Here is a 25,208-nt window from a genome sequence, read left to right as displayed (position 1 = left end):
AGAACAGAGATTGGGGACAGGCGTGGGTCTTCCAAGGCGCAGACATTGTTATCCAGGGCGAAGCAGATTTCAGTAACCGGGTGAGCAAGCAGGGGTCAGAAGCTAGAAGAAGCAGGAACACGGAGTAGGGAGTAGATCGCTGAATCATAAGTCAGGCAGGTCAGCGTTGTAAGATTCCACAACCCTGTGTGGTGACGGCGCTCCTTTTATACCTGGTCAGGCTGATCAGCAGCAGGTGCCATCGTTCGCTGACAAGGGCATGGTATGACACACAAGCAGTTGTAGGTGCAAAGACTTGTATATAAAAAACTTCCTAAGTATTCTGTGTTTGAGTTTTTGCAGTCTACATTTGCAATGCGGATGAGAACAATGAATTTTTTCCTCATCTACCCAAAATTGTAAATAAATTCAGAAAGTGACTAAATATTTGTTATTTTATAGTTGCTATTTTCTCTTCTTGGCCCATGCACTGGTACAGAACATTCTGGCTGTACAGGACAACAGCAAGCTTCTTCCAGAAATTTCATTCATGAAGGGTTTAATGTATAAAAAATAAATTAAAAAAAAATAATGACTTCATAAAGTCAACTTTCCATGATAGTGTGTGTGTGGACGGGCTTGCGGAAGCGAAAGACTATATGTCACATAGAAATAAATCATGAATTAGAAAATGGAAACACACTTGTGCATAATGGTGCATGTAAACACAAAAACATGAGTACCTAAGCCAGACCTTGGAGTGCCACAACACAGTGAGACCGCATGTATAGGTCCATCAACGCAGTATATCTTACAGTCTCTCTCACACAGCCGCTTGGGGCAGATTTCCAATGCAGTCTCAGTTTATCACACCTGACTAGTTAAATGAAAATCCATACTAGTTAACGATAAGTAGTATTAATAATCACAGACAAGATAGTGAAAAACTGGATATTGGGAGAGAAAATAACTGGAGGACTGTACAGTGGTCTTTCTTTAAGTCACAGGTCCAGTAGTGCTCCAGTCCAAACCTGTGTCTGAACTCCAGTGGAACTCAGTTGTGCCTCTAAAAATTCAAGGTGGACTGTGTTTAAGTTTTCTGGATTGGAAGTGTTTATGCCGAATCGACCTGTGATCTCGTGGCTTCTCTTTTTAGACGTGTCGTGTTCTCAGCTCCACGGCCATGCTGTGCCAGGCTCCTGGATTGCCTGTCAGCCTGAGTCGACAGCGGGAGGTGGCAGAGAGACCGGACGAGTTTGGCTTCGTCTTGGATGAAGTCCGCGCCGTGCTGGCCCTCAACACGAGCAGTTTTGTGTATTACCCAAACCCTGTGTTTGAGCCACTGAGTGCATCTGGAGTGCTGGAGCTAAAACCAGGCTCGACCATCATCCTCAAGGTACATCTTTCTTTGCATTTATTCATAGTGCATATAGCTAGCACTTCTTCTGCCTTGTTATTTAGTGCATTGTCAGTTCTTTGTTATTTTTTAATTAACAACAGAGCACAACAGAACTGGGTTATAACAATATAGAGGCAGTATACTGAGAAAATACAGTTCAAGGGGAAAGATTACAACATTTAGCAGGGGTGGTCATGTAGTACTAAGAAGTTTGTAGAAGGTGACCAAATCTTCCAGTATTCGTTAGATTTACAATCAATGCAGGTCAAATCTGTTCTAGCAGAAGAAAGTTGTATACTTTAGTCAACTACATAAGTGTTGAGGGACTTTCTGGGAAGACCATTGCACTAAAATACATATAAATTCCCTACAAAATGTGTAAAAGTTGTAATCCTACGTTCCGTAACTTCATTACAAACAGAATTTGGGTTATAAAATGTAGAGTGGGAAAAAAATCAAACCTTTTTTAAAGATATTTTGAATAGTTCAATGAACACTGTTCTGGTAAGCCTGTATCACAAAATATATGTATCCAAGTATCTGGAGCAGCCACACGTTCGATTGTTCCTAAATGTTCACATTTTCTCTAAAGGGGAGAAATTTCCTTCCTCCTGCTCCTGGAGGCAACGGAAAGCTGAATTACACTGTCCTGATTGGTGAGAAGCCCTGTGCATTAACCGTCTCCGACACTCAACTGCTCTGCGAGTCACCCAACCAAACTGGACGCCACAAGGTTGTGGTGAGTGTAAACTGCAATGCTGGTACTGAGCATCTGGATGAGAAGAGAAGGAATGGAATAAAAGGAAAAAACAAAAGTAACAATAGCAGCATAAAAAGTACTTCCATAAGCAGGATTAGGCACAGACAGACCTAATAATAGGTGAATCAGGGGGTGCGGTGGCGCAGTGGGTTGGACCACAGTCCTGCTCTCCGGTGGGTCTGGGGTTCGAGTCCCGCTTGGGGTGCCTTGTGGCGGACTGGCGTCCCGTCCTGGGTGTGTCCCCCTCCCCTTTCGGCCTTACGCCCTGTGTTACCGGGTAGGCTCCGGTTCCCCGTGACCCCGTATGGGACAAGCGGTTCTGAAAGTGTGTGTGTGTGTGTGTGTGTGTGTGTGTGTGTGTGTGTGTGTGTGTGTGTGTGTGTGTGTGTGTGTGTTGTGCGGTTTTGGTTCGCTGGATGCAGGTGAGGCAGCACTGTGCCCTCTGCCTTTCCACCTGCACTGCTGAGTGATGAGCAAGACAAACGAATGTAGCGTGTGACTGCAAAACACTGCAGCCCTTTGCTGATCTCTCACAACTGCCAAACCCTCTGGCTCTGTTTGTCCAGCTATGTGTGTGTGTGTGTGTGTGTCTGTCTGTCTGTGTGTTTGTCCTCCTAAATCTACCTCTTTATGTGCCCCCACAGGCACGGGTGGGTGGGATAGAGTTCTCCCCAGGTGTGGTCGACATCTCCTCAGACAGCCCGCTCAGCAGCACTGCCATCATCAGCATCGCCGGGGCTGGGGCCCTCCTCATTCTCTTCATTGTCGTGGTGCTCATTGCCTACAAGCGCAAGTCCCGCGAGAGTGACCTCACGCTGAAGCGCCTCCAGATGCAGATGGACAACTTGGAGTCCCGTGTGGCCCTGGAGTGCAAAGAAGGTGAGCTTGCTGTGATGGTTAGGATTGGCACACTTGTAAAAGATGGATTATGTGGCCTGAGGAACTGTCTCTTGTCTTTTCTTCCCAGCATTTGCAGAGCTGCAGACAGACATTCATGAGCTCACCAGTGACTTGGATGGAGCAGGGATCCCCTTCCTTGATTACAGGACCTACACCATGAGGGTTCTCTTCCCAGGCATTGAGGAGCACCCTGTTTTGAGAGACCTAGAGGTCATAGCTGTCTAACAGTTGTCTACATAATCTTTAATGGCTATGTTTTCACATACCACTCTAACTTCTGCAGCATATTCGAGTAATTATATATATAAAAGTATATATAATTTTATATGTTATATATCCATCCATCCATCCATTTTCCAAACCACTTGTCCAGCTAGGGTCGCAGTGGCAATAGGGAGAGCAGAGAAACACAGACGTCCATGTCCCTCGCAACTTCCTCCATCTCAGCCCGGGGATCCCCAGCCGCTCACAGGCCAACTGGGAAATATAATCTCTCCAGCGGGTTTTGGGCCGATCTCGGGGCCTCGTCCCAGTTGGCCGTGCCTGGTATACCTTCAAAGGGAGGCGCTCAGGGGGCATCCTTTCCAGATGCCCAAACCACCTCAACTGGGTCCTCTCAATGTGGAGGACTAGCGGCTCTACTCCGAGTTCCTCCTGGATGGCCAAACTCCTCGCCCTGTCACGGAGAGTGAGTCCCAACACCCTGCGGAGAAAACTCATTTCAGCCGCTTGTATCCGCGATCTTATTCTTTCGGTCATTACCCAGAGTTCATGACCGTAGATTAGGGTAGGGACGTAGACCGACCGGTAAATAGAGAGCTTTGCCTTATGGCTCAGCTCCCTCTTAACCGCTACAATCCTGTACAGCGACCGCATTACTGCTGCCGCTGCTCCCAGCCTGTAGCCGATCTCACGCTCCCTTCTCCCCTCACTCCCCAAGATACTTAAACTCCTCCACCTGGGGCAAATTCTCTCCCCTTACCTGAAGGGGGCATGCCATCTTTTTCTGTGAGAGAACCATGGACTCAGACTTGAAGATATTCCCGAAACACCTCCCACAGAATTTCTAGGAGAACATGGTCATAGGCCTTATCCAAGTCTTCAAAACACATGTAGACTGGATTAGCGAACTCCCATGCCCCCTCAATTATCTGTGAAAAGGTGAAAAGCTGGTCCATTTGTCCACTATTCCACGGCCAGGACGGAATCCACATTTTTCCTCTTCAATCCGAGATTCAACAGTCATCCGGAGCTTCCTTTCCAGTACCCTGGTATAGACTTTCCCAGGGAGGCTGACAAGTGTGATACCCCAGTAGATGGCACACACTCACTGTTCCCCTTTCTTAAAGATAGGGACCCAATCCCTAGTTTTCCAATCCAAAGGTACTGTCCCTGAGGTCCATGCAGCATTGCAGAGGCGTGTCAGCCATGACAGCCCCATAACATCCATAGCCTTAAGCAGTTCCGGGCGAATCTCATCCACCCCTGGTGCTTTGCCACCATGGAGCTTTCCAACTACCTCAGTAACTTCCACCAGGGAAATGGACTCTGATATCCTGGAAGCCTCTGGTCCTGACTCCTGTAAAGGAGGCATGTCACTTGGGTTTAGGAATTCTTCAAAGTGCTCTTCCACCTCCCGACAGTGTCTTCATTTGAGGTCAGAGTCTCTCCACCTTTGCTCAGCACAGCTTGAGCAAAACTCCTCCGACCCTCCTGAGCAGCCAGATGGTTCTCCAGAACTTCGTTGAGGCCGACCGAAAGTCATTTTCCACGGCCTCTCCAAACTCCTCCCACACTCCAGATTTTGCTTCTGCAACCGCAGCTGCTGCCAGCTTTTTTGCCTGCCGGTACCTATCTGCTGAGTCAGGAGTCCTCAGAGTCAACCAGACCCTAAAAGCCTCCTTCTTCAGCTTGATAGCTTCCCTTACCACCGATGTCCAACAGCGGGTTCTTGGGTTGCCCCCGTGATTGGCACCCAGAAGCTTTTGGCCACAGCTGCCCCTGGCTGCTTCCACAGTGGAGGTTTTCCATTCAGACCCCATGTCCCCTACCTCCTCTGGAACCTGAGAGAAGTTCTCATGGAGGTGGGAGTTAAAATCATTCCGGAGAGGGTCCTCCGACAGTCGTTCCCAGCACACTCTCACTAAACACTACTGGGTCTGTCCATCAGTTTTCCCCGCCATCTGATCCAGCTCACTACCAGATGGGGATCAGCTGACAGCTCAGCACCTCTCTTCCCCCCAGTGTCTAGAACATGTTGCCTCAAGTCAGATGAAATGACTACAAAGTCAATAATTGACGTTTGGCCCAGTGAGCTCTGGTACCAAGTACACTTATGAGCATCTTTGTGAACATGGTGTTTGTCATGGACAAACCATGACTAGCACAGAAGTCTAATAACATTTCACCATTCGTTTTTAGATTGGGCAAGCTGTTCTTCCCAATCACCCCTTCCATATTTCCCAGTCATTACCAATGTGAGCGTTGAAGTCCTGCCTCAGGACTATGAAGTCTGTAGGTGGGGCCCTGTCCAGAACCCCACCCACTCTCTCTAAGAAGGTCGAATCCATAAGCACACACAGCAGTCAGAGTTTTTCTCTCTGCGACTTTAAGTTCCGTTGAGGCGACCCTCTTGTCTACCGGGACAAACTCCAACTGTACGGCAGCCAGCCGTGGGCTTGTAAGTATCCCCACACCTGCCCGGCATCTCTCACCCTGTGCAACTCCTGAGTAGGAGAGAGACCACCCCTATCAAGGAGTTTGGTTCCAGAGCCGACACTGTGAGAGGAGATGAGCCCAGCTATATATAGTTGGTATCTCTGAACCTCCTGCACCAGTTCCGGGTCCTTTCTCCCAGTGAGGTGACACTCCACGTGCCAAGAGCCAGTTTCTGCTGCGAAGATCCGTGATGCCATGCGCCACCCTGCCCCCTTCTGCTACCTGAAGGGCATTGCACCCAACCCCCATGTTGGACCTTGCGGATGGTGGGTCCACATAGTCCCCCTATGTTGCCTTTTTGGGCTGAGCCCGGCTGGGTTACGTGGGCTGCCCGGCCACCAGGCACTCGCCCAGGAACACTACCCCCAGGCCTGGCTTCAGTGGTAGGTCTCGGTGACCCTATTCTGGGCAGGGTACACGTTGTACTCTTAATCTCTTTCATGGGGATTTTTGGATTATGTTATATATTTCTGTATTATTATAAATATTATTATATATATAATAAATATAAATTATTATATTTTTGTATTATTACATGTATACACTCCTCAAAAAAAATTAAAGGAACACTTTTTAATCAGAGTATAGCATCAAGTCAACTAAACTCCTGGGATATTGATCTGGTCAGTTAAGTAGCAGAGGGGGTTGTTAATCAGTTTCAGCTGCTTTGGTGTTAACGAAATTAACAACAGGTGCACTAGAGGGGCAACAATGAGACGACCCCCAAAACAGGAATGGTTTTACAGGTGGAGGCCACTGACATTTTTTCCCTCCTCATCTTTTCTGACAGTTTTTCACTATTTTTGCATTTGGCTAGGGTCAGTGTCACTACTGGTAGCATGAGGCGATACCTGGACCCTACAAAGGTTGCACAGGCAGTCCAACTCCTCCAGGATGGCACATCAATACGTGCCATTGCCAGAAGGTTTGCTGTGTCTCCCAGCACAGTCTCAAGAGCATGGAGGAGATTCCAGGAGACAGGCAGTTACTCTAGGAGAGCTGGACAGGGCCGTAGAAGGTCCTTAACCCATAAGCAGGACCGGTATCTACTCCTTTGTGCAAGGAGGAACAGGATGAGCACTGCCAGAGCCCTACAGAATGACCTCCAGCAGGCCACTGGTGTGAATGTCTCTGACCAAACAATCAGAAACAGACTTCATGAGGGTGGCCTGAGGGCCCGACGTCCTCTAGTGCTCTGTGCTCACTGCCCAGCACCGTGGAGCTCGATTGGCATTTGCCATAGAACACCAGATTTGGCAGGTCTTCCACTGGCGCCCTGTGCTTTTCACAGATGAGAGCAGGTTCATCCTGAGCACATGTGACAGATGTGAAAGGGTCTGGAGAAGCCGTGGAGAACGTTATGCTGCCTGTAACATCGTTCAGCATGACCGGTTTGGTGGTGGGTCAGTGATGGTCTGGGGAGGCATATCCATGGAGGGACACACAGACCTCTACAGGCTAGACAATGGCACTCTGACTGCCATTAGGTATCGGGATGAAATCCTTGAACCCATTGTCAGACTCTACGCTGGTGCAGTGGGTCCTGGGTTCCTCCTGGTGCACGACAATTCCCGGCCTCGTGGCGAGAGTACGCAGGCGGTTCCTGGAGGATGAAGGAATTGATACCATTGAATGGCCCCCATGCTCGCCTGACCTAAATCCAATAGAACACCTCTGGGACATTATGTTTCGGTCCATCCGACGCCGCCAGGTTGCACCTCAGACTGTCCAGGAGCTCAGTGATGCCCTGGTCCAGATCTGGGAGGGAATACCCCAGGACACCATCCGTCGTCTCATTAGGAGCATGCCCCGACTTTGTCAGGCATGCATACAAGCACGTGGGGGCCATACAAACTACTGAGTACCATTTTGAGTTGCTGCAATGAATTTTCAGCAAAATGGACTAGCCTGCTGCATCATTTTTTCACTTTGATTTTCGGGGTGTCCTTGAATTCAGCCCTCTGTAGGTTGATAATTTTCATTTCCATCAAACGATGTGGCATCCTTTCGTTCCCAACACATTACCCAGTCCATATCAGTACAGATATCCAGCATGATTTTTTTCCCCATTGAGATCTGATGTGTTTTCAAAGTGTTCCTTTAATTTTTTTGAGCAGTATATATATTTATATTTATATATATATATTATATATATACTCAGGGGCGCGGTGGCGCAGTGGGTTGGACCACAGTCCTGCTCTCCAGTGGGTCTGGGGTTCAAGTCCTGCTTGGGGTGCCCTGCGACGGACTGGCGTCCCGTCCTGGGTGTGTCCCCTCCCCCTCCGGCCTTATGCCCTGTGTTACCGGGTAGGCTCCGGTTCCCCGTGACCCTGTATGGGACAAGCGGTTCTGAAAATGTGTGTGTGTGTATTATATATATAGGGGGCGCGGTGGTGCAGTGGGTTGGACCAGGTCCTGCTCTCCAGTGGGTCTGGGGTTTGAGTCTCGCTTGGGGTGCCTTGCGACGGACTGGCGTCCCGTCCTGGGTGTGTTCCCTCCCCCTCCGGCCTTACGCCCTGTGTTGCTGGGTAGGCTCTGGTTCCCCGTGACCCTGTATGGGATGAGCAGTTCTGAAAGTGTGTGTGTGTATTATATATATATATACAGTACTGTGCAAAAGTTTTAGGCACTTGCTATGGGAAAAAAGCTGTAAAGGGAGAATGCTTCCAAAAATAATGCTCTTAATTAATAAACTTCCTACAAAGCTTAGTAACCATCCATCATCAGCAACTGCTTGTACCGTCCTGGGTGTGTCCCCTTCCCCTCCAGCCTTGCGCCCTGTGTTGCTGGGTTAGGCTCCAGTTTGGGGCAACTCCACTCAGGACAAGCGGTCTCAGACAGTATGTGTGTGTGTGTGTGTGTGTGTGTGTGTGTGTTCTTTCTTTCTTTAATGACATACAAAGCCCTTACTGTAATTCTGTAATTTTTTGCAAAAGGAATGCTTTGAAATCTAAAATATGCTCTTTTCCACTGACAGTAATGCAGAAGACGTTAAATAACCATCTAAAACAAATATTTTTGTGAAACATCTAAGTGCCTAAGACTTTTGCACAGTACTGTATATATATATATATATATATATATATAATTATATGGCTTAACTTTCATTCAGTTTACTTTGATTTTAATCTAGGATAGGGAACTCTGGTTTGCGAGCGCTTTGGTGTCTGTAGGTTGCATCTGGAACACTAGGCAAGTTTAGTATCCAGCTAAATGATGGCTTTGACTGAACAGTTAAGATGTGAGATACGAAAAAACCAGAACACGTTGCAGCTCTCAAGGTACGGAGTTGCCCACCTCTGCTCTACACACTGTTCAAATCATGAATGAGAGCCTTTGAAAGTATAACAGCCACATTAATTTGTAGGATGGAGAGAACTTGCTTGTTAAGCATGAAAACCCATGATTGGACCATGGTGGCTGTTCAGATGTTTAGACCAGCAGGAAATGTTAAGATACAACAAGAGTGCTAAAGAGGAAATATTTGATTTTTATTAAAACTCGGTTAATATTTCTGTTTAATCTGATATGTTTTTCCTTTAGCTTGGCATTGGTTTCTTTGTGGAGCAAATCTCATTTTGGCCTGGTTACCTTCAAACGTGATTAACACAATAGCGCTATCATTTATTACCATTTTCTCTTTCCACTGTAATTAGTTGTTCTAAAATCATAATAAGCTTCCTTTTAGTAGCTCAGACAATATGTGACAGTATTGTTTTTCCAGGGCTGGAGACAAATTAAAGTCTAGTTGAGAGATGGTGACAGCTAACTGCAAGTTATGTGTTGCTTAATGATGTCGATGGACAGCATTAATTGAAGGCTTGTTTTGGCAAATCACTCACGGTATTAATTTCACAAAGTGAAGTTTACCAGTTTGTACGTCAGGAGAACACTCATAATAACCAATATTAATTTTGTATTAATTGGAATAAATGGTCTTTTCTGTGAGACGGTTGTGTAGAATTAAATGTAATGAAAGCAGCAGTCCTCTTGCCTCTGCTCTGTGACTGGCTGCTAATTGTTATTGATGTGGTGTTGTTGAAATGATGGTCGTAGATCTGATGGAAAGTTTTGAAGGTGATTATTTTCCCTTTAGCAATTATAGAAGTATAATTGAGTGATGGCAGTTGGCAATTGGCAGTAAGAGGTTGTTCTCTCTACCTGCTTGTCCGCAACCCCCTTCAGTTCAGTAAGAGCAGTATACACACTTTCAGGCTGACCCTATTGGTGAGGTATACATAACACTGGTGGGGTGTACACCCTATTAGTGGGGCACAAGCTGTGCTGGTGCAACATGCACTCTACTGGTAGGTCGTGCATCCTGCTGGTGGAGTATACACTCTATTTGTTGGCAAAACATCCTTTTGGTGAAGTATACACACTATCGGGGGTCATACACATTAGTAGTAGAGTATACACCCTATTTCTGGGTCCCACATCTAATTTATGGAGTATATACTGTATTGGTAGGTCATACATCCTACTGGCTGGTCAAACACTCTATTGATGGATCACATTTAATTGGTAGAATAAACACTTCATTAGTGGGGCATACACTCTTGGTGGGCCACACATGCAATTGGTGTGGCTTGTGTTTATTTTAGTGGAGCATGCACTGTATTGTTGGGGCATATACCTTCTGCTTCTGACACATCTTTGTGAAGGTAAAAGCATGCAGCACAGTACAAGATACAACTGTAGACAGCTAAGCTGAAGAGAAGACAAGGAAAAAAGGGCAGATTTGTTGGGAAGTGACTTGAAGCTGTTATGTGCGTGCTCTCCCGCACTGCTTCCCTTGCTCCATTGTGCCAGGGGCTGAGCTTGTATCATTTCATCCACGTTCTTGCAACTCCCTCCCGCCCTGAAGGACGTTGGGATGAATGGCAAAGCTGTGAAAACCTCGCCGTCAATATGCAGAGGCCTACTTTAATCCCAGCGTAGTGTGCCTCCCATGGAAGGAGAACCATTTTGACTTTGTTTTATTCTCTCTCTCAAATGGTCCTCCGTGCCTACTTTTTGATTCCCCGTGCAGACTTTAAAAGCCTCGGCCAAGGCGTGCAGCTCACTGCAGGAGCTCAGGGGCGAAGCTGTCTGCAGCAGACCTGATGACAATACACATGCTTCCTTTCTCTTGCAGCTGCTCCTGAATTGAACTGCGCTGCACTCAGTCTCTTCAGTGCGTTATGTTAGATTGAAAGGATATTGAAAGGACACTGAAGCAATGACATTCCTCCTCTGTAAGCAACCTGGTACAATACTCAGAGGGGGAAGGCCAACGCAGAAGCATCTCTAATATGCTACAGATGTAATGGAGAGAGGTGTTTTCTTTAAAATGCACATGACAGATCAAAGAAGCAAAGTCCCTGAAGGCAGAGTGTAAGATAATAAGAAAATATACAAAGAATCACAAATTCTGCAAAGGAACAACTTCTCTTTACAAGTATACGCTGTAATTCCCACTGTTTTCTTCTCTTGTTATTTAACTGCATTTCATTTCCACTCAGTGCCATATAATTTAATGCATGTATTTATTATTCATCATTTGCTTAGTAGACACTTCATCAAAGAGAATTTATGCCCTTTACGACTTTTCCATGTGAACTGTTTTCACAGCTGGCTGTTTACTGTACCAATAGAGGTTAAGTACCTTGCCCACAGGTACATGAGCATTTCCCATCCCTCCTCCACTGTGAATTTTGTTCCTTAATTTGGAATACAACCTGTGGGTGTGTCCCAAGTGGTGCTGACCAAAGGTAGTGACTGCAGTGCTGTTTCATGTCTGTACAGGTGCCTGGTTATAGGCAGGAACAAGTAGAGAAGGGTCTGAAGCTCTTTGGCCAGCTCATCAACAACAAAGTGTTCCTGCTGTCCTTCATCCGCACACTGGAGTCTCAGCGCAGCTTCTCCATGCGTGATCGCGGCAATGTGGCCTCCCTCATCATGACCGTACTGCAGAGCAAGCTGGAGTATGCCACTGACGTGCTCAAACAGCTGCTCTCTGACCTCATCCACAAGAACCTGGAGAGCAAGAACCACCCCAAGCTGCTGCTGCGCAGGTATGAAAGCAGTCAGTGTGCCTGAGAGGAAAGACGCACAGCTCACGCAGTGTGAGTTCAAACCATCATGTTTGCTCTTCAGAGGGCACATTTGCTGAGCTTCACATGGGGACAGATCCCTCCAAGGAGCTCCTCTGTCATCATGTCTTCTCTCTGTAAATCTGTGTGTTATTTTAGATGGCCTTTACAGTGGTGCATTTTGCTGCTGTCACCTAAATAAGACACTGAAGCATCCAAAGACTAACCTAGTCCTGGACTCCTGTAATTTCCTGACAGGTTTATCATTAAAACCCAGTTATGACTAATTGCTTTACGACTCAATCACACCAGCAGTAAAATGCATGGTGAAGGAGATGGGGGATCTGGCTGCTGTATTTGTATATCTCTACTTTGCAAAACAATAATTAAGGCAAACATTAGGAACGCGTATGCAGTTATTACCTGTGTATTGCCAGCATGCGGAGTAAATCATATATCTATGTATCAATATCTCACGACTTGTGCTTAAGATTCCCAGATAACGTGTCAGTGTTCCTCTAGGAACAGGCGCAGTTTTAGGCCACTTCAGTGAATCTCCCGACACCACGCCAACAGCACCCCACCATAATCCACCCACCCCTCTTTCCCTACCTGCCACGGAGTGACACACTAAATTACTCCTTCATTACAATGTCTTGTGCAGACTGAAATTAGCTGGGGCTCAGTGGGTGATGACGTTCGCAGCACTAGATTGACCAGGACACAAAGAGATGCTGAGAGATTGGCACGCAGGGAGTGCTGACAAGGTCAAACTAGGACAGTTATTATGATGTTGCTTAGCTAATGCCTTTGTCCAAAGCAACCTGCAGTTCAGCACATTGATATGTCTCAGTCTTTTTATTGCATCCCTTCATCTTTCTCAGGGGTAATGCAGTACCAGTCAAAAGTCTTGAGTACATTTGCTGGAGATTAGCGTTTTTCACAAAGCATTTTCGTTAACAAGTTTCAGTAAGAAATCAGATGACAGCTCTTTTGAAGCACTTCACACACTTGTAGGGGACTGATTTGCTTTCATTCTTTTGTCCAGTTTGTCTCATTGAAGAAATGCCTATGTCTGCTCACACTTTTTCACCAGTACTGTACATCAGGGCATTTACTTGGGTTTAATTAGATATCAGTAGGTAATGTAGGAATTAGAGCCACCCCCTTAAATTCCAGAGACCCAGCTTCAAATCTCTTCTTCTGCTTTCATCCCATTGATCAAGGTACTTACCATGAATTGCTCCAGTAATAATTACTGAGCTGTATAGATGGGGAAATTGTAAAGCTGTAAGTAGCTCAATCTTCAAAACTACAAATTGTAACACTTTTGTGAAATAAGATGTTAAATAATACTTAAAAATAGCTTTACACATTACAGTTGCATGTCTCTAACCACAGTGCTGCCTATGGTGGAAGGAGCTCTTGTAGTTTTCTGAAGCATGGTTTTCTTACTGGAAGCACTGATCTCTAGGACCGTAGTAGAGTCACCCTTACCCCATTCAGCCCCTTGACCCTGTCTGTATGTCAGAGTCTTGGTCACCCCGCTGCCTCCCAGCAAAAAGCCAAAGAAAGTGCCTGCTTCAACCCTGAACAGCCAAGCATAAGCAGTTTTCCATCCATACCATCAGCTGGGATTGAAGGCCTGGTCTGCCAGAAAAAAAGCCATCTTCCCCCACTCCCACCCCCCTTCTCCTTATTACTAAATCAAATCAGTGTTTAAAATGCGCGCGCACCAACTGTTTTCTGGCATTTCCTTCAGACTGGCTTTGCTTCCAGGCTCTGAGGCGATGCTCGCTTCCCTGGATCTCCATCTGGCTGCACTCCAACTGAGCTGCAGAACCCAGCTAACTGGCTAACTGATGGCTGCCAGGTCCATCTGTCGCATTCCTGCACCACCCCCTCCACACCCCCAGCTCCTACACCAACTTCCACACGCTGTGCACAAATAAACTCACATACTGGAGCAGGCAGTCACCCTGATTCTCTCTTATAACAAACAGAAACTGTCCTCTTTCCCTCTGTGATCTTCACTTGCCCCAAACACTTTACCCAGGACCACTTGGATAGCTACCACCCTATCTGCACTTTGAAACATTAAAACAACAGGTTATTTTTACACAGGTACATATGGACTTAGTCTAGGATATAATAGTTGGATTCCTCCAGTACTGTGAACTTCAAAACATATTCCAGCCATAATTGTAGCTCCCCTGGTGGGTCAGTGGCAGACTGAGATGAGGGCCAGCCCCCTCTGGTGTGTCAAAGGCCACTCAGCACTGCAGAGTGATCCTTTCATACCTGTCGCGTACTTACATGGTGGTGGCATGCTTTTGTGAAAAAAAAAAAATTAATTGTTTTTCAGCTTGATTAAGAGCAAATTTGATCTTTCTCTCACCATCTTGCTTGCTCTTACTTCGTTTTGTGATTCCCAGCACACAAGTTCATGCCAGCTGGGTGTCGTTTGATAACATGCTCTGATGCAGAAGCACTTTATCTCCCCCTTCAGGTAGCGTGGTAATGAGGGCCGAGACAGCTCCAGTCTCAGTGGTTTCACCGGGCCTCAGACCAGCTTAGTGGGAGTGTAATTGTGGAAACAGGAGGAGGGAAAGCTGAAGGAATGAGGCCAGCCAGGAGCTTTCTGTCAGATCCCTCTTCTGTTGTCATTGCCCAGCACCCCCCCCCCCCCCCCCCCCCCATGCCCCCTTTATATGTTTAATTACTGCATCAAACACAGGGACTCTAGATGGGGCCTTGGAGTGTGTACTGTGGTAGGGACAGGGGGCCGAGACAGAGAGATACACTTGAAAGGGAAGCTGGAGTGACCCCTAGATGTGACACGGGGGTCATTATGCAGAGTGCGGCTGTGGGCAGCAGCTGAAAGGGAGGCTAATCCCTTCCAGGTGTCGTGCCAACATGCCCCCACACCCCCACCCCACTCAGTAAGACACAAGGCTTTGGGTGAGGGGCTGCAGGTGGCAGCCGGGGACACTGCAGGAGGGCACTTGCTGACCCCTCAGCTGGCTTGAAATGCCACACAATGCAGTAATCCTGAAATATTGATGCTTTTCACTGCTTCTCATTGAAGCTGACTTGGCAGATTAATTATACCCGCCCAGTTTTCATCTCTCATCCAGAAAAAGAAAAAAGAGTGCGAATATCAAAGCAAAAGACAAGCCAAGCTGCTCCCATTTCAGTATCACATTGGTGTTGTGCACCAAGTGTTATTGTTATGCATGCAGTTGCTTTGTGTCCCCCTTGGAGCTAATGCTGCCATATTTACTGGTGTGATACACGCTTTCTCACACATACATACACATGCAGAAAGTCAGCAATACATACATACTGTCACACACACAAAGGTAGAGTGTTGCAGTGCTTTGATTAATGTTCTCTTGAGACTGTATGCTTCTTAGGGGTACGGTCATGGCATGTTACCCCAGATTGATTGAGACGGCATCTTTAGCATCAGGTAATAGACGATGAGCTCAGTCGTGCTTTTGAGGACATCCTAAAAAAAGTCAGTTTCCTCCTGCTTGTCCAGGACAGGGTTACAGTCCTGAAGAAGCATATATGACATATATATATAAAAAGTCCACTGAGATGGCCTGGTGTCCCTTCCTAGGTGTGCCCTACTTAAAACGCATCCTATCCTTCCAGAATAGACTCTGGAATAGTAAAACCCTGACTTGGACAAGCAGAGTGATTGAGTAAGTGTGTATAACTTTCATCTTACACTTCCATGGTATAAATTCAGTCTCCTTTAGGCGAACAATTACCATCCCACATCATGTGAATGCATAAAAGAGTGATTCTGAAAAGCGATCACAGCCGAGCTTATATTTACTAGAGTTATTGGGGCTCAGTCATGTTTGTTGTCAACGTGTTTGTTTCTTTTGTGTTCTAGGACTGAATCTGTGGCAGAGAAAATGCTAACAAACTGGTTCACCTTCCTGCTATATAAGTTCCTCAAGGTAAGTGGATGTTCCTGCTGGGTGCTCTACACACCATTGCACAATGAGAGATGCTGACGCTGCAGGCAAGGGGAGGCTGACAGAGAGAGGTCCTCCCTACTCGTCATGAGCCAGAGCTGTCCTCAACAACATTTAACCACTCCAGTGTGCCACTGCTGTTCAGTAAGGGTTTGTGTGCAACCATGAAGCTGCCTTATTGTCACTCTGGGTTGATGGTGTCAACCAAGGAGTGTGATAAGACACAAGGACTGTGACAGTTAATATGACGTGTTTACCTACAAATAGCCACAACAGTAAAGGCTGGTGCCACAACAGTAGACATCCGTAGAACGTCTCTCCTTCTCTCATCTCTCCATCCCGAAGCCCCGAGCTCAGAAGCCCGTAAAGGGATCAAGGCGGTGCTGACAAATGTTTCATTTGAGCAAATGTTTCATTCCCAGCCTTCTGTTTTACTGGAAATAAGGGGCAGGGTTTAATCCTCTTAGACAATGTAGATACCCCCCTTGTGTGCCTCCAAATTTGAATGCCCCAGCAGTACTGTGTCCTAAGGCAATGTGATTACAGAAGGTCTGTTCATTCTTCCCACCTCACCAACCCCCCATTCTTACAGCAGTTTACCCTCCTAGGGGCATCAGGGAATGCGACTTTAAAAATAACTGACTTCTTCTTGTGGTTTGTGGAAAATTCAAGTGAATTTTACTGAAGAATCTTGCTTTGGGTTACAGCTCCAGGGGTCTCTTGTCCTGATCTAGAAGATCTCACCACCCCTCCCCTAAGGCCTATCTTCTAAGAACTCCAGTCACACTGTGAGGAACATTAGGGGGGTCTGTTTTTCTCTGGAGGTTATGTTTCTTGTCAGGTGGACATAACTCCTTCCTAATTAGCATTGCCAGGGGAACTGTGGTGTCAGCCTTCCTGTTTGAAACATCTCTTTCTGCTTTGTTTGGGGAGGCAGGTCAGAAGATGGTGTGCACTTCAGGGAGGTGTGTGCACTGCAGGGAGGAGTGTGTAGTCCACGAAGGAGTATGTAGTGCAGAGAGGTCGTAGTGGAAGTTTGATGGAGGTGAAAAGCAGTTTAAAGGTAAATGTTTTGTGGAGATGAGATGGTCTAACCACACATGCACTGCTCCTTACAGGAGTGTGCCGGAGAACCGCTCTTCTCTCTCTTCTGTGCCATCAAGCAGCAAATGGAAAAGGGCCCCATCGATGCAGTAACTGGTGAGGCCCGCTACTCACTCAGCGAGGACAAGCTCATCCGTCAGCAGATCGACTATAAGACATTGGTAAGGGCCAGAGTACCTTCTTCCTCATTGTCATATTTATTTGTGTAACACACACACACACACATTTTCAGAACCACTCGTCCCATACGGGGTCACGGGGAACCGGAGCCAACCCGGTAACACAGGGCATAAGGCTGGAGGGGGAGGGGACACACCCAGGACGGGACGCCAGTCCGTCGCAAGGCACCCCAAGCGGGACTCGAACCGCAGACCCACTGAAGAGCAGGACCCGGTCCAACCCACTGCGCCACCACGCCCCCCTTGTGTGTAATATTGAAGTATTAAGTATTTTTAATAAAAATCATAATGCAACAACCCCACCCAACTGCAGGTAGTGAACTGCATACACCCGGACAATGAGAAGAGCCCGGAGATCCAGGTCAAGGTGCTCAACTGCGACACCATCAGCCAGGTGAAAGAGAAGATCTTAGATGCCATATACAAGAACGTGCCCTTCTCTCACAGGCAGAAGGCATCCGACATGGACCTAGGTGAGCAGCTACACACTGCCGAGAGACATCGTCCTAAAATAGAGCATCATTTAAGGGCTGCAGACACAGCAGAAGTCTAGCTCTGGAGACGCTGTACCCCCCCCAGTAATGTGGAGGATAGTACTTCAAGGTAATTCGTAGGCTAACTGATCAAGTGACTAATTATCCAACAAACTTGTCTGGAGGGAGAGGAGCAATTTGTGAAAAAATATGATCCTCTGGATTTTTTTTACACCTATGCTGGTCGTATTCATTCATTTCTTGCCTTCTCTGCGTGTTCATGAACAGAAAGGTGGTTTGCTTTCAGACACATAATTGCCAGGGAAGCACCGTTGTTAGTGATGAGAAACAGTCTCCTATTCCTCTGCCCTCAGCATAATCCCGTCCCACGATAATAACTCTCTCATGATATAACCTCCTCACACTGAATTTACTGGCCGTGTAGTTTATCAGCCTCAGAGTCATTTCACTTCTGATTGTATATCCCCCAGAGCTGCAGGCTTTGTTGCCAGTAAGTGTCATGCATTTTATGGATTAATATATCAGCAGTGCGTTTTTAGCGCCGCGTTTTCCATAATAACATGTTTACTGCTGTGTATGGGGCTTTCATAGGGTTTGCATGGAAGGAATGTGTTGCCATAAGTGAAGGAATTGTTTCAGCCCTTTGATGAGTACCACTGTGTCATAGTGTCTTTATAGCTCCCGCCTGGGCCCACAACGGACTTTATAATGACAATGAATTGGAGATTGTGTGGTGGGACTGTGGATGGGGGGCAGGGCATTGGGCTTTCATATCACTTCATCATACGGTAAAGAATGCCCGAACAAAGTGAGTACCAGGTGCTGAATGAGAAAATACATCTCTATATGCAGCAAACTGGGCGCCCGTCTCCTGGGTCCACACCCCCCACGTACCCCCACCCCCACCGATCGTTCAACCCGATAAGCGTAATGGGATTGCACCAAATTCTATCCTCCAGGTGATCCTGGAACAAATTGGACAGGAGTGTTCTGTCCCTTTCTATTTTTGTCTTCACTGCTGTCCCCCTGAGGGCAGGACGGAATCAGCCCAGGGAGAAGGGGGTGGAGTAACAAGGCAGGTTGAACACGTGCCTCACTCCCCTCCCCCCGGTTAGTTAGTTACGTCACCTCCAGGTCAGGTGGCTCTCTCCTTTTCCTTCCGCTGCAGTCGAGCCTCATTTACATGTTTATAGGAAGACAGTGAGCAGCACAGGAGGAATGCTAGGGAGCTCTGGTGCAGATCCCTGCTGTCAGACTTACAAACCTGAGGTAGCAGAGCTTCTCCTGTCCCCAGTGACTGCTGTTTTGTCTTTCCGTTTCAACATTGGCAGAGATTTTGTCATCAGCAAACTTGAGTATAATATATTTCTAAATAAAAAACAAAATGTAACAAATGTAATGTACTTGTTCTTTCCACAGTAATTTGTAACGTGCTGTGTAATTTAAAGAATATGTTTTTTTATTGTTTTCCATTTTGGACTTTTTTTAATGTTTTTCTACAGTGCACCCTAACATGTTAGTAAAGCTGTGAGTAGCCACTCTGGGGGGTACAGCAGGGTGTGAAAAGCCCAGATTGTGCTGCGCTTCTCTGGCTCCATGTCTCAGTGGAAGCAGCAACAGCCGAGCCAGCAGGGGGTCTCGGTGAATCAATCAGCCGTGACTGGCGAGGGCTCTGTTCCCAGCTGTAGCGCCACCTTATCGATTGGCTCAGCCTGGCCAGAGCTGCCCATTGTCTGACCTCACGCCATCCTGTCCTCCACCTTCACCTCCACCCGCCCTCTCCACACAGAGTGGCGGCCTGGGCGAGGGGCAAGAGTGATCCTGCAGGACGAGGACGCCAGCACCAAGATTGAGGGTGACTGGAAGAGGCTTAACACGTTGACTCACTACCAGGTAAACTCCCACTTCGAACAACAGTCTGATAGTTAACGCACTGACTCATTATCAGGTTATCTCCCACTGTGACCCAAAACTAGACACTCAACACACTGTCACTGTACTAAGTGAACTGACACCGCAATCAGAGATGAGATAGTCAACACACTGACTTACACCAGTTAACCGTCACTATGACTGCCAGTCAGGTACTGAACACAACGAATCATTACCCGGTTAACTCCCATTGTGACCACCAGTGAGAGACTCAAGGCAGTGACTCAACACAGACTTTTGGAATGCTCACCTAGAGAACATATAAGGAGCAGGTGTTCCTAGAATGAGTGGACTTGCTGAAATGGGTATGATGGCAATGCGACAGGAGCACAAGAGTGGCGCTTTACTCTACTCCTGCTGCTCAAAGAGCAGGAGGTGGTTCTGGTGTTTTGTACGGAAAGAGCTGCTTGTCGGCTCATATTGTTAACATCACAGTCCACTGCATACCCCTCTGTTTCCCTCACGTTCACCAAAAGGAAGCAGAAGTGAATCTCTTTAATTAGTTTCAATAAGCGCGTGTGTATTTACCCGAACGCTGCGGAAAGCTTTGATAATGCACCTGTCCTTTGAAGACGTGTTTTTCGATCATTAGGGCTGTGTTAATGGGAATTTGGAAGGAGTTTATGGATTTGAAAGCTTAAATGACATCTCTGTTTCGACCACGTTCTGTGATAATCATACAAAACCAAGGAAATGGGTTTTTATTTTTTTAACTGAAGTACTCTTTGATTTTATTTTTCATTTATTTGATAATATTGCGTGTAGATTTTTTTAAGAACTACCCTATGAAGTATGAGTATCTCACACGATTTGATAGGAGGCAAGGCAGTCTGTGTTCTAAATCTGTGTTAAAGACCTTTAGCTGAGTCAAGAAAGCGGACTTGGGCTTCTTCCAACCAGTTCTCAGAATTAATCAACTCTTGTCAAAGCAGAGATGCCGAAAATGTTGGGATCTCTTTGGCTGACTCCATGAGATACACCAAATATTGTAGAAAATCTTCATTGGTTTATAAAAAAGACATTGCGGTGTCCAGTCAAATGACTTTCCCTGATCTTTCCTGTTCTGGAGGACAGTGCCTCAATATCTAAGAGATCTCTCCATTTGTGGGAGAAAGTGCCCTGAAACTCATGAGATCTTCATGGTCATGACAGTGTGGGCTTTTGCCACCTTGAGGGTGTCCTTCCCCAGCCTTCATTATCCTCATGGCTGCTCTATCTCCTTTGGGAAGACCTGTCATGTGGTATCTCTTCCAGGATTTTTTCAGCACACGAGGAAGGCTGTGCAGAACCCAAGAGTGTTAACAGGGTGCGGGGGCTGTGGAGGCAAATCAGATAAACACAGTAAATTAGAGGCTCACAGGTGACGAAGCAGGCCAACACTGAGCTGTCAGGTGGAGAGGAGATAGGATCGGCGCTGTGTCAGTCAGCTGCCTGTCAGGCACTTAGCACGGACATATTGGCCTGCGTGCGTACACACACACACACACACACACACACACACACACACGGGCGCACACACACTGCAGTTTCACACATACAATCATAACGACAATAATTTACGTGTATATACACTCAATCCTTACTCCATGCACACATTTAAACTGCAGGTGATGGAATCACATCTGGGTGGTGCAAAAAAGTCAAAAATGTGTCCATTAACTGGTAGATAATTTGTAGGATGAGCTGGCTGGCCTCCGCTCACAGTTGCAGGGGACTAAGGTGGCACTGCGGTTAAATGAAATGTCACACTGAGTGCGGACGCAGGCGAGAGCACTGGGCATCGGATTAGAAGCTGATTGGAATCGGAGATGAGATAATGAAGACAGAAGTTAATTCATTTTTAGATGGGGAGGGCGAGCAGTCCTTGCCACTCAAGACCTGTTAGGGGTCCAGGAGAATGAGTGGGAGATTGCCAGCCAACCCCTCCCACCCCACAGCCACCACAGCATCAGCTCTTTTCTTGTCACCCTCAATTTTACTTTACCAATCACTACATTACTCTTGGCCGAAGCAAACACTTAAAAATATGTCAGGCTTTCTTCAATGTATCGAGATTAATTTTAATCTAATCTGTGGAACTGAGTGTGATATATCCAACGTGCAAAATCCTTCCACTTAGCTCAGCGTTCAGTCCAGCAACTGAATCTGACATCTTGATATTGTTCCCTCTGCAGATATTTGGTTTATGATATCTTTTTGGTGAGGAAGGAAGGAAGGAAGGACAAAAACAGTGGAGGAAAAAGTTATTCTTCCTGAACGTCTGTGTGTCAGAGTTTAAGTCCCTGTATGTATGTGTGTGTGTGTGTGTGTGTGTGTGTGTGTGTGTGTGTGTGTGTGTGTGTGTGTGTGTGTGTGAGTGAGTGATAAGCTGCTCTTCTTGCTGCTCCCCCACTGTGAGCTCCAGCCCTGGGACTTGCTCGCATGTCGTCTGCCAGTCCTGTTCAGACCTGAAGGCACACTGAGGCTCTGGGCCAGACACTCGCTCCTCAGGCTCCAAATTAAATGTTTCATTTTGCGGTGGGACCCGTTGCTCCGCTGCCCAAGGCATCGCCTGTGCGGCTCGGTCTCTGCGTTCAAGCTGTCACTTGCGTCCACTCGCTCGCCTCCCAGGAAGTCTGTGCTGCCCCTCCCTTGTGTTTCACCACCTCCCCCATTTTCTGCTATTTAACTGCTCTAGTTGCTGATCCCCCATTGTGAGCTCAAATTCAGTCCCCACTGCCATGTTGCTGCACTCACTACTCTGCCCCCCCACCCCCCTCAGCTCCATCCTCAGCCTTTATCTCCACTCCTGATCATTCTACTCCCACTTGCCCTCAGGTCCTCATTCCGTCTGCTTCCTCCCGCTGCTCTCATGTACCATGGTCCAAGACCGCCTCATTTCACTGCGCTGCAGCCAGAGGGGCCGGTGGTGCGACCGTCTGGAAGTGTCTTCCCGAGTGTGTTAATTGAATCCATTTCGACCTGTATACTGAGTGGGTCTGTCTCCTGTGGCACTGCCCCCTAGTGGAGGTGCTGATTGAAATGGGAGCCACTAGGTGTTTCTCACATAACACCTTTTCTCTTTCAGAGTGCCTGGAGCTCAACACACACACACACACACACGCACACGCACACATTCAAATCACATCACGCATGCTCATTAATTAATGCATTCAATTTCCTCAAGAGACGGAGATTTAAATTATTGACACTATATAGAATAGTGCACTGATCTAGTCCTTCTTTGGGTCTCTCTGTTTCTCCAGGTGCCTGATAACTCAGTCGTGGCCCTTGTACCAAAGCAGGTCATGGTCTACAACTCCGTAAACAACTCCACGGTTTCCAGGACGTCTGCCAGTAAATATGGTAGGTGGAGCACTTCCCTCGTGTGTCTGACTGGCCCACGCCCCTTTCCCTAGTCAGGCAGAGACAGGGGTATCTGTGTGAAGTGCACCTCTTGCCTGTCCACCGGACACATGTCTGTGTCAGTGTGATTATGACCATCTGGTCAAGGCTGAGGCTTGTGTGCTGGTATGTGATTCAAATGCGCACTGATGCCCACGTGGGTATCTCTTTCAACTCTTCATAGTGAGGCAGTCAAGTTGGTACAAGAGGGGAGAATAGAAGGGCGGGAAGGAGGGAATTTGGTAAGGGAAACAAGGGCACGGGGCCCTGCTGTGGGCAAGTCGGATAGCAGGAAAATAGTGCCAGTCCCTGCCAGGCGCGACGTTCTGTCTGCCCCAGTCGCTGCCAGCTAATTCTCACAACTCGTTCCACACATCTGTGTCCCCAGGCTGGCAGTCCGGCTCCTCAACGGAGGGTGACCCCAGGAACTAACAGTTACACACACAGAGACTGACACTCATACAGCTACCCCTCCGTCCACATAGTCACTGTATCCATGTTTTCCATTGACTACCAGTCACCTGCAAAGCACCACTCGGGCATCTGCTGAATGGAGGACTATGGTCCGTTTCAGGATAGCAGCTCTGAACGTGCAGTTTAAGCACAGGAAGCTATAAGGGTGAGCTCTGAACCCAAACAGAAGGAGCATTTCAGTTTGGATGCCAGCTGTGCTGGGCCTTCCTCCTCCCTTCCCTCTTCCGTCCTTCTCCTTACAGCTACAGCTCTACAGAGCGCATCAGGCCCCGTTATGCCTGTCGCCGTAACATACGCTTCACTCAATAACTTGCTATGGGCTGCTGAGTGCCTCCCATCGTGCCACGTGGCTGCGGCCAGGTCCAGAAAGCCAGCCAGTGACACCTCCGACTCTCGACCACGCTCCTCCTTCTCTCCCTGCATGGGTCCTCTTTGTTTACCACTGGGGTGTTCTTCTCTCCCCAGGAACAGAGCCCCGCGGCACCAAGCTGCCTGCTTTCCCCAATGCAGCCAGCTGATCAATTCTTGTCACACCACGCAGACATTAATAGCACTTGTTTTTTTTTGTTTTGTATTAAATGTCACTGAAACCGTCACAGGTGGGCAATGAATATTTAATTTCATCAGACACATTTTTGACTTGCCAGCAAAAACACACCATGGCGATTTCTTAGAACAGATTTATATCTGACTTAGCAGCTGTTGAAGTTTGCACTTGGTTTCTCTTTGAGTTCAGACTACAGGGCCTCTGCGTGTGTTTCAGGACCGCCGAGGACAAACTCTGGCCTAACATTGCTTGACACTGACAGCAGGGTGCATCTGCTAACCGCAGTCGAGCTGTTGAATGCCGCATTCTCCGGGGACGGTGGGTTGGGTTTCCATCATTGTAATGTTATCTCCACATTGTTCCTGTGCCTCACAGAAAACATGATTAAGTACACGGGCAGCCCAGACAGCCTGCGGTCCCGCACTCCCATGATCACGCCTGACCTGGAGAGTGGCGTCAAGGTGTGGCACCTGGTCAAGAATCACGAGCACGGCGACCAGAAAGAAGGTGACCGTGGGAGTAAGATGGTGTCCGAGATCTACCTGACCAGACTCCTGGCCACCAAGGTGAGCAGGGAGCAACTGCGTTGCATGTCATCTTAGATGAGCGAGTATCGAGAATTGCTCTCACTGTGCAGTTTTTTTGTGTATGTGTGTGTGTGGGTCAGGATTTAACATGCCCCAGTTGTCATTCCAAACAATTCCCGTGGCTCAGCTGGTTCACTTATCAGTTAATTATCTGTACTGTTCATATCTGCAGATTTTTTGCCAAAAATACTTAATTGAAATGAAATGTTTTAAGACAATTTGAAAATGAAATAAATAAGATGATGGAGCTAATTAAGTACTTAAGCAAGAAGGGAGCACGCACGCGCACACACAGAGGTAGCGAGGCAGAGTGTGGCACTGGTGCCCGGGTGGTGTGAATTCACAGGAGGGGGGCCAGTGCACACCAGGGGGGCCAGGTGATTGTCCTGGCTAAATGAAAATTGTCTGTTGCTGAGAGCAGCATTGAAAAAATCAGTTGACTTTGTCTAGACAGAACCTATTATTCCCAGGATAATTGTAAATGGCAAACCTGCATAAGGAATGATGAGTCCCTCTCCACAATCAAACTTCCTTTCTTCTTGTTGAAACAAAAAAGAAAAGGAAGGCAAATCACCGAGTGTTCAGGTGTGATTTATGATTGACATTTCTGCTTCTCATATGGGCTGTTTTGGTCTTGATGTTTTGATGAAATTAAAGAATCAGAATCCAATCAGCTCGGTGTCTC

The 25,208-nt window shown here is 47.2% G+C and overlaps 1 protein-coding gene across 4 annotated transcripts in view; it reads left to right on the top strand.

The window, feature by feature from the left end:
• plxna4 (plexin A4) overlaps positions 1–25,208 on the top strand; it is a 182,121-nt gene that overhangs the window by 145,265 nt on the left and 11,648 nt on the right. For all 4 annotated transcript variants that reach the window (XM_018747502.2, XM_018747503.2, XM_018747504.2 and 1 more), the window contains exons 18-28: positions 1,136–1,375; positions 1,971–2,117; positions 2,783–3,017; positions 3,106–3,248; positions 11,544–11,812; positions 15,738–15,804; positions 16,941–17,087; positions 17,419–17,578; positions 19,389–19,492; positions 22,777–22,876; positions 24,312–24,502. In XM_018747502.2, coding sequence (XP_018603018.1) covers positions 1,136–1,375; positions 1,971–2,117; positions 2,783–3,017; positions 3,106–3,248; positions 11,544–11,812; positions 15,738–15,804; positions 16,941–17,087; positions 17,419–17,578; positions 19,389–19,492; positions 22,777–22,876; positions 24,312–24,502 — 1,803 coding nt within the window. The remainder of the gene's footprint in view (positions 1–1,135; positions 1,376–1,970; positions 2,118–2,782; positions 3,018–3,105; positions 3,249–11,543; positions 11,813–15,737; positions 15,805–16,940; positions 17,088–17,418; positions 17,579–19,388; positions 19,493–22,776; positions 22,877–24,311; positions 24,503–25,208) is intronic.

Source organism: Scleropages formosus, chromosome 2, assembly GCF_900964775.1.
Source record: "Scleropages formosus chromosome 2, fSclFor1.1, whole genome shotgun sequence".
Classification (NCBI taxonomy): domain Eukaryota; kingdom Metazoa; phylum Chordata; class Actinopteri; order Osteoglossiformes; family Osteoglossidae; genus Scleropages; species Scleropages formosus.
The sequence above is the reverse complement of the archived record's forward strand: the minus strand, read 5'-3'. Positions and strand labels throughout refer to the sequence as shown.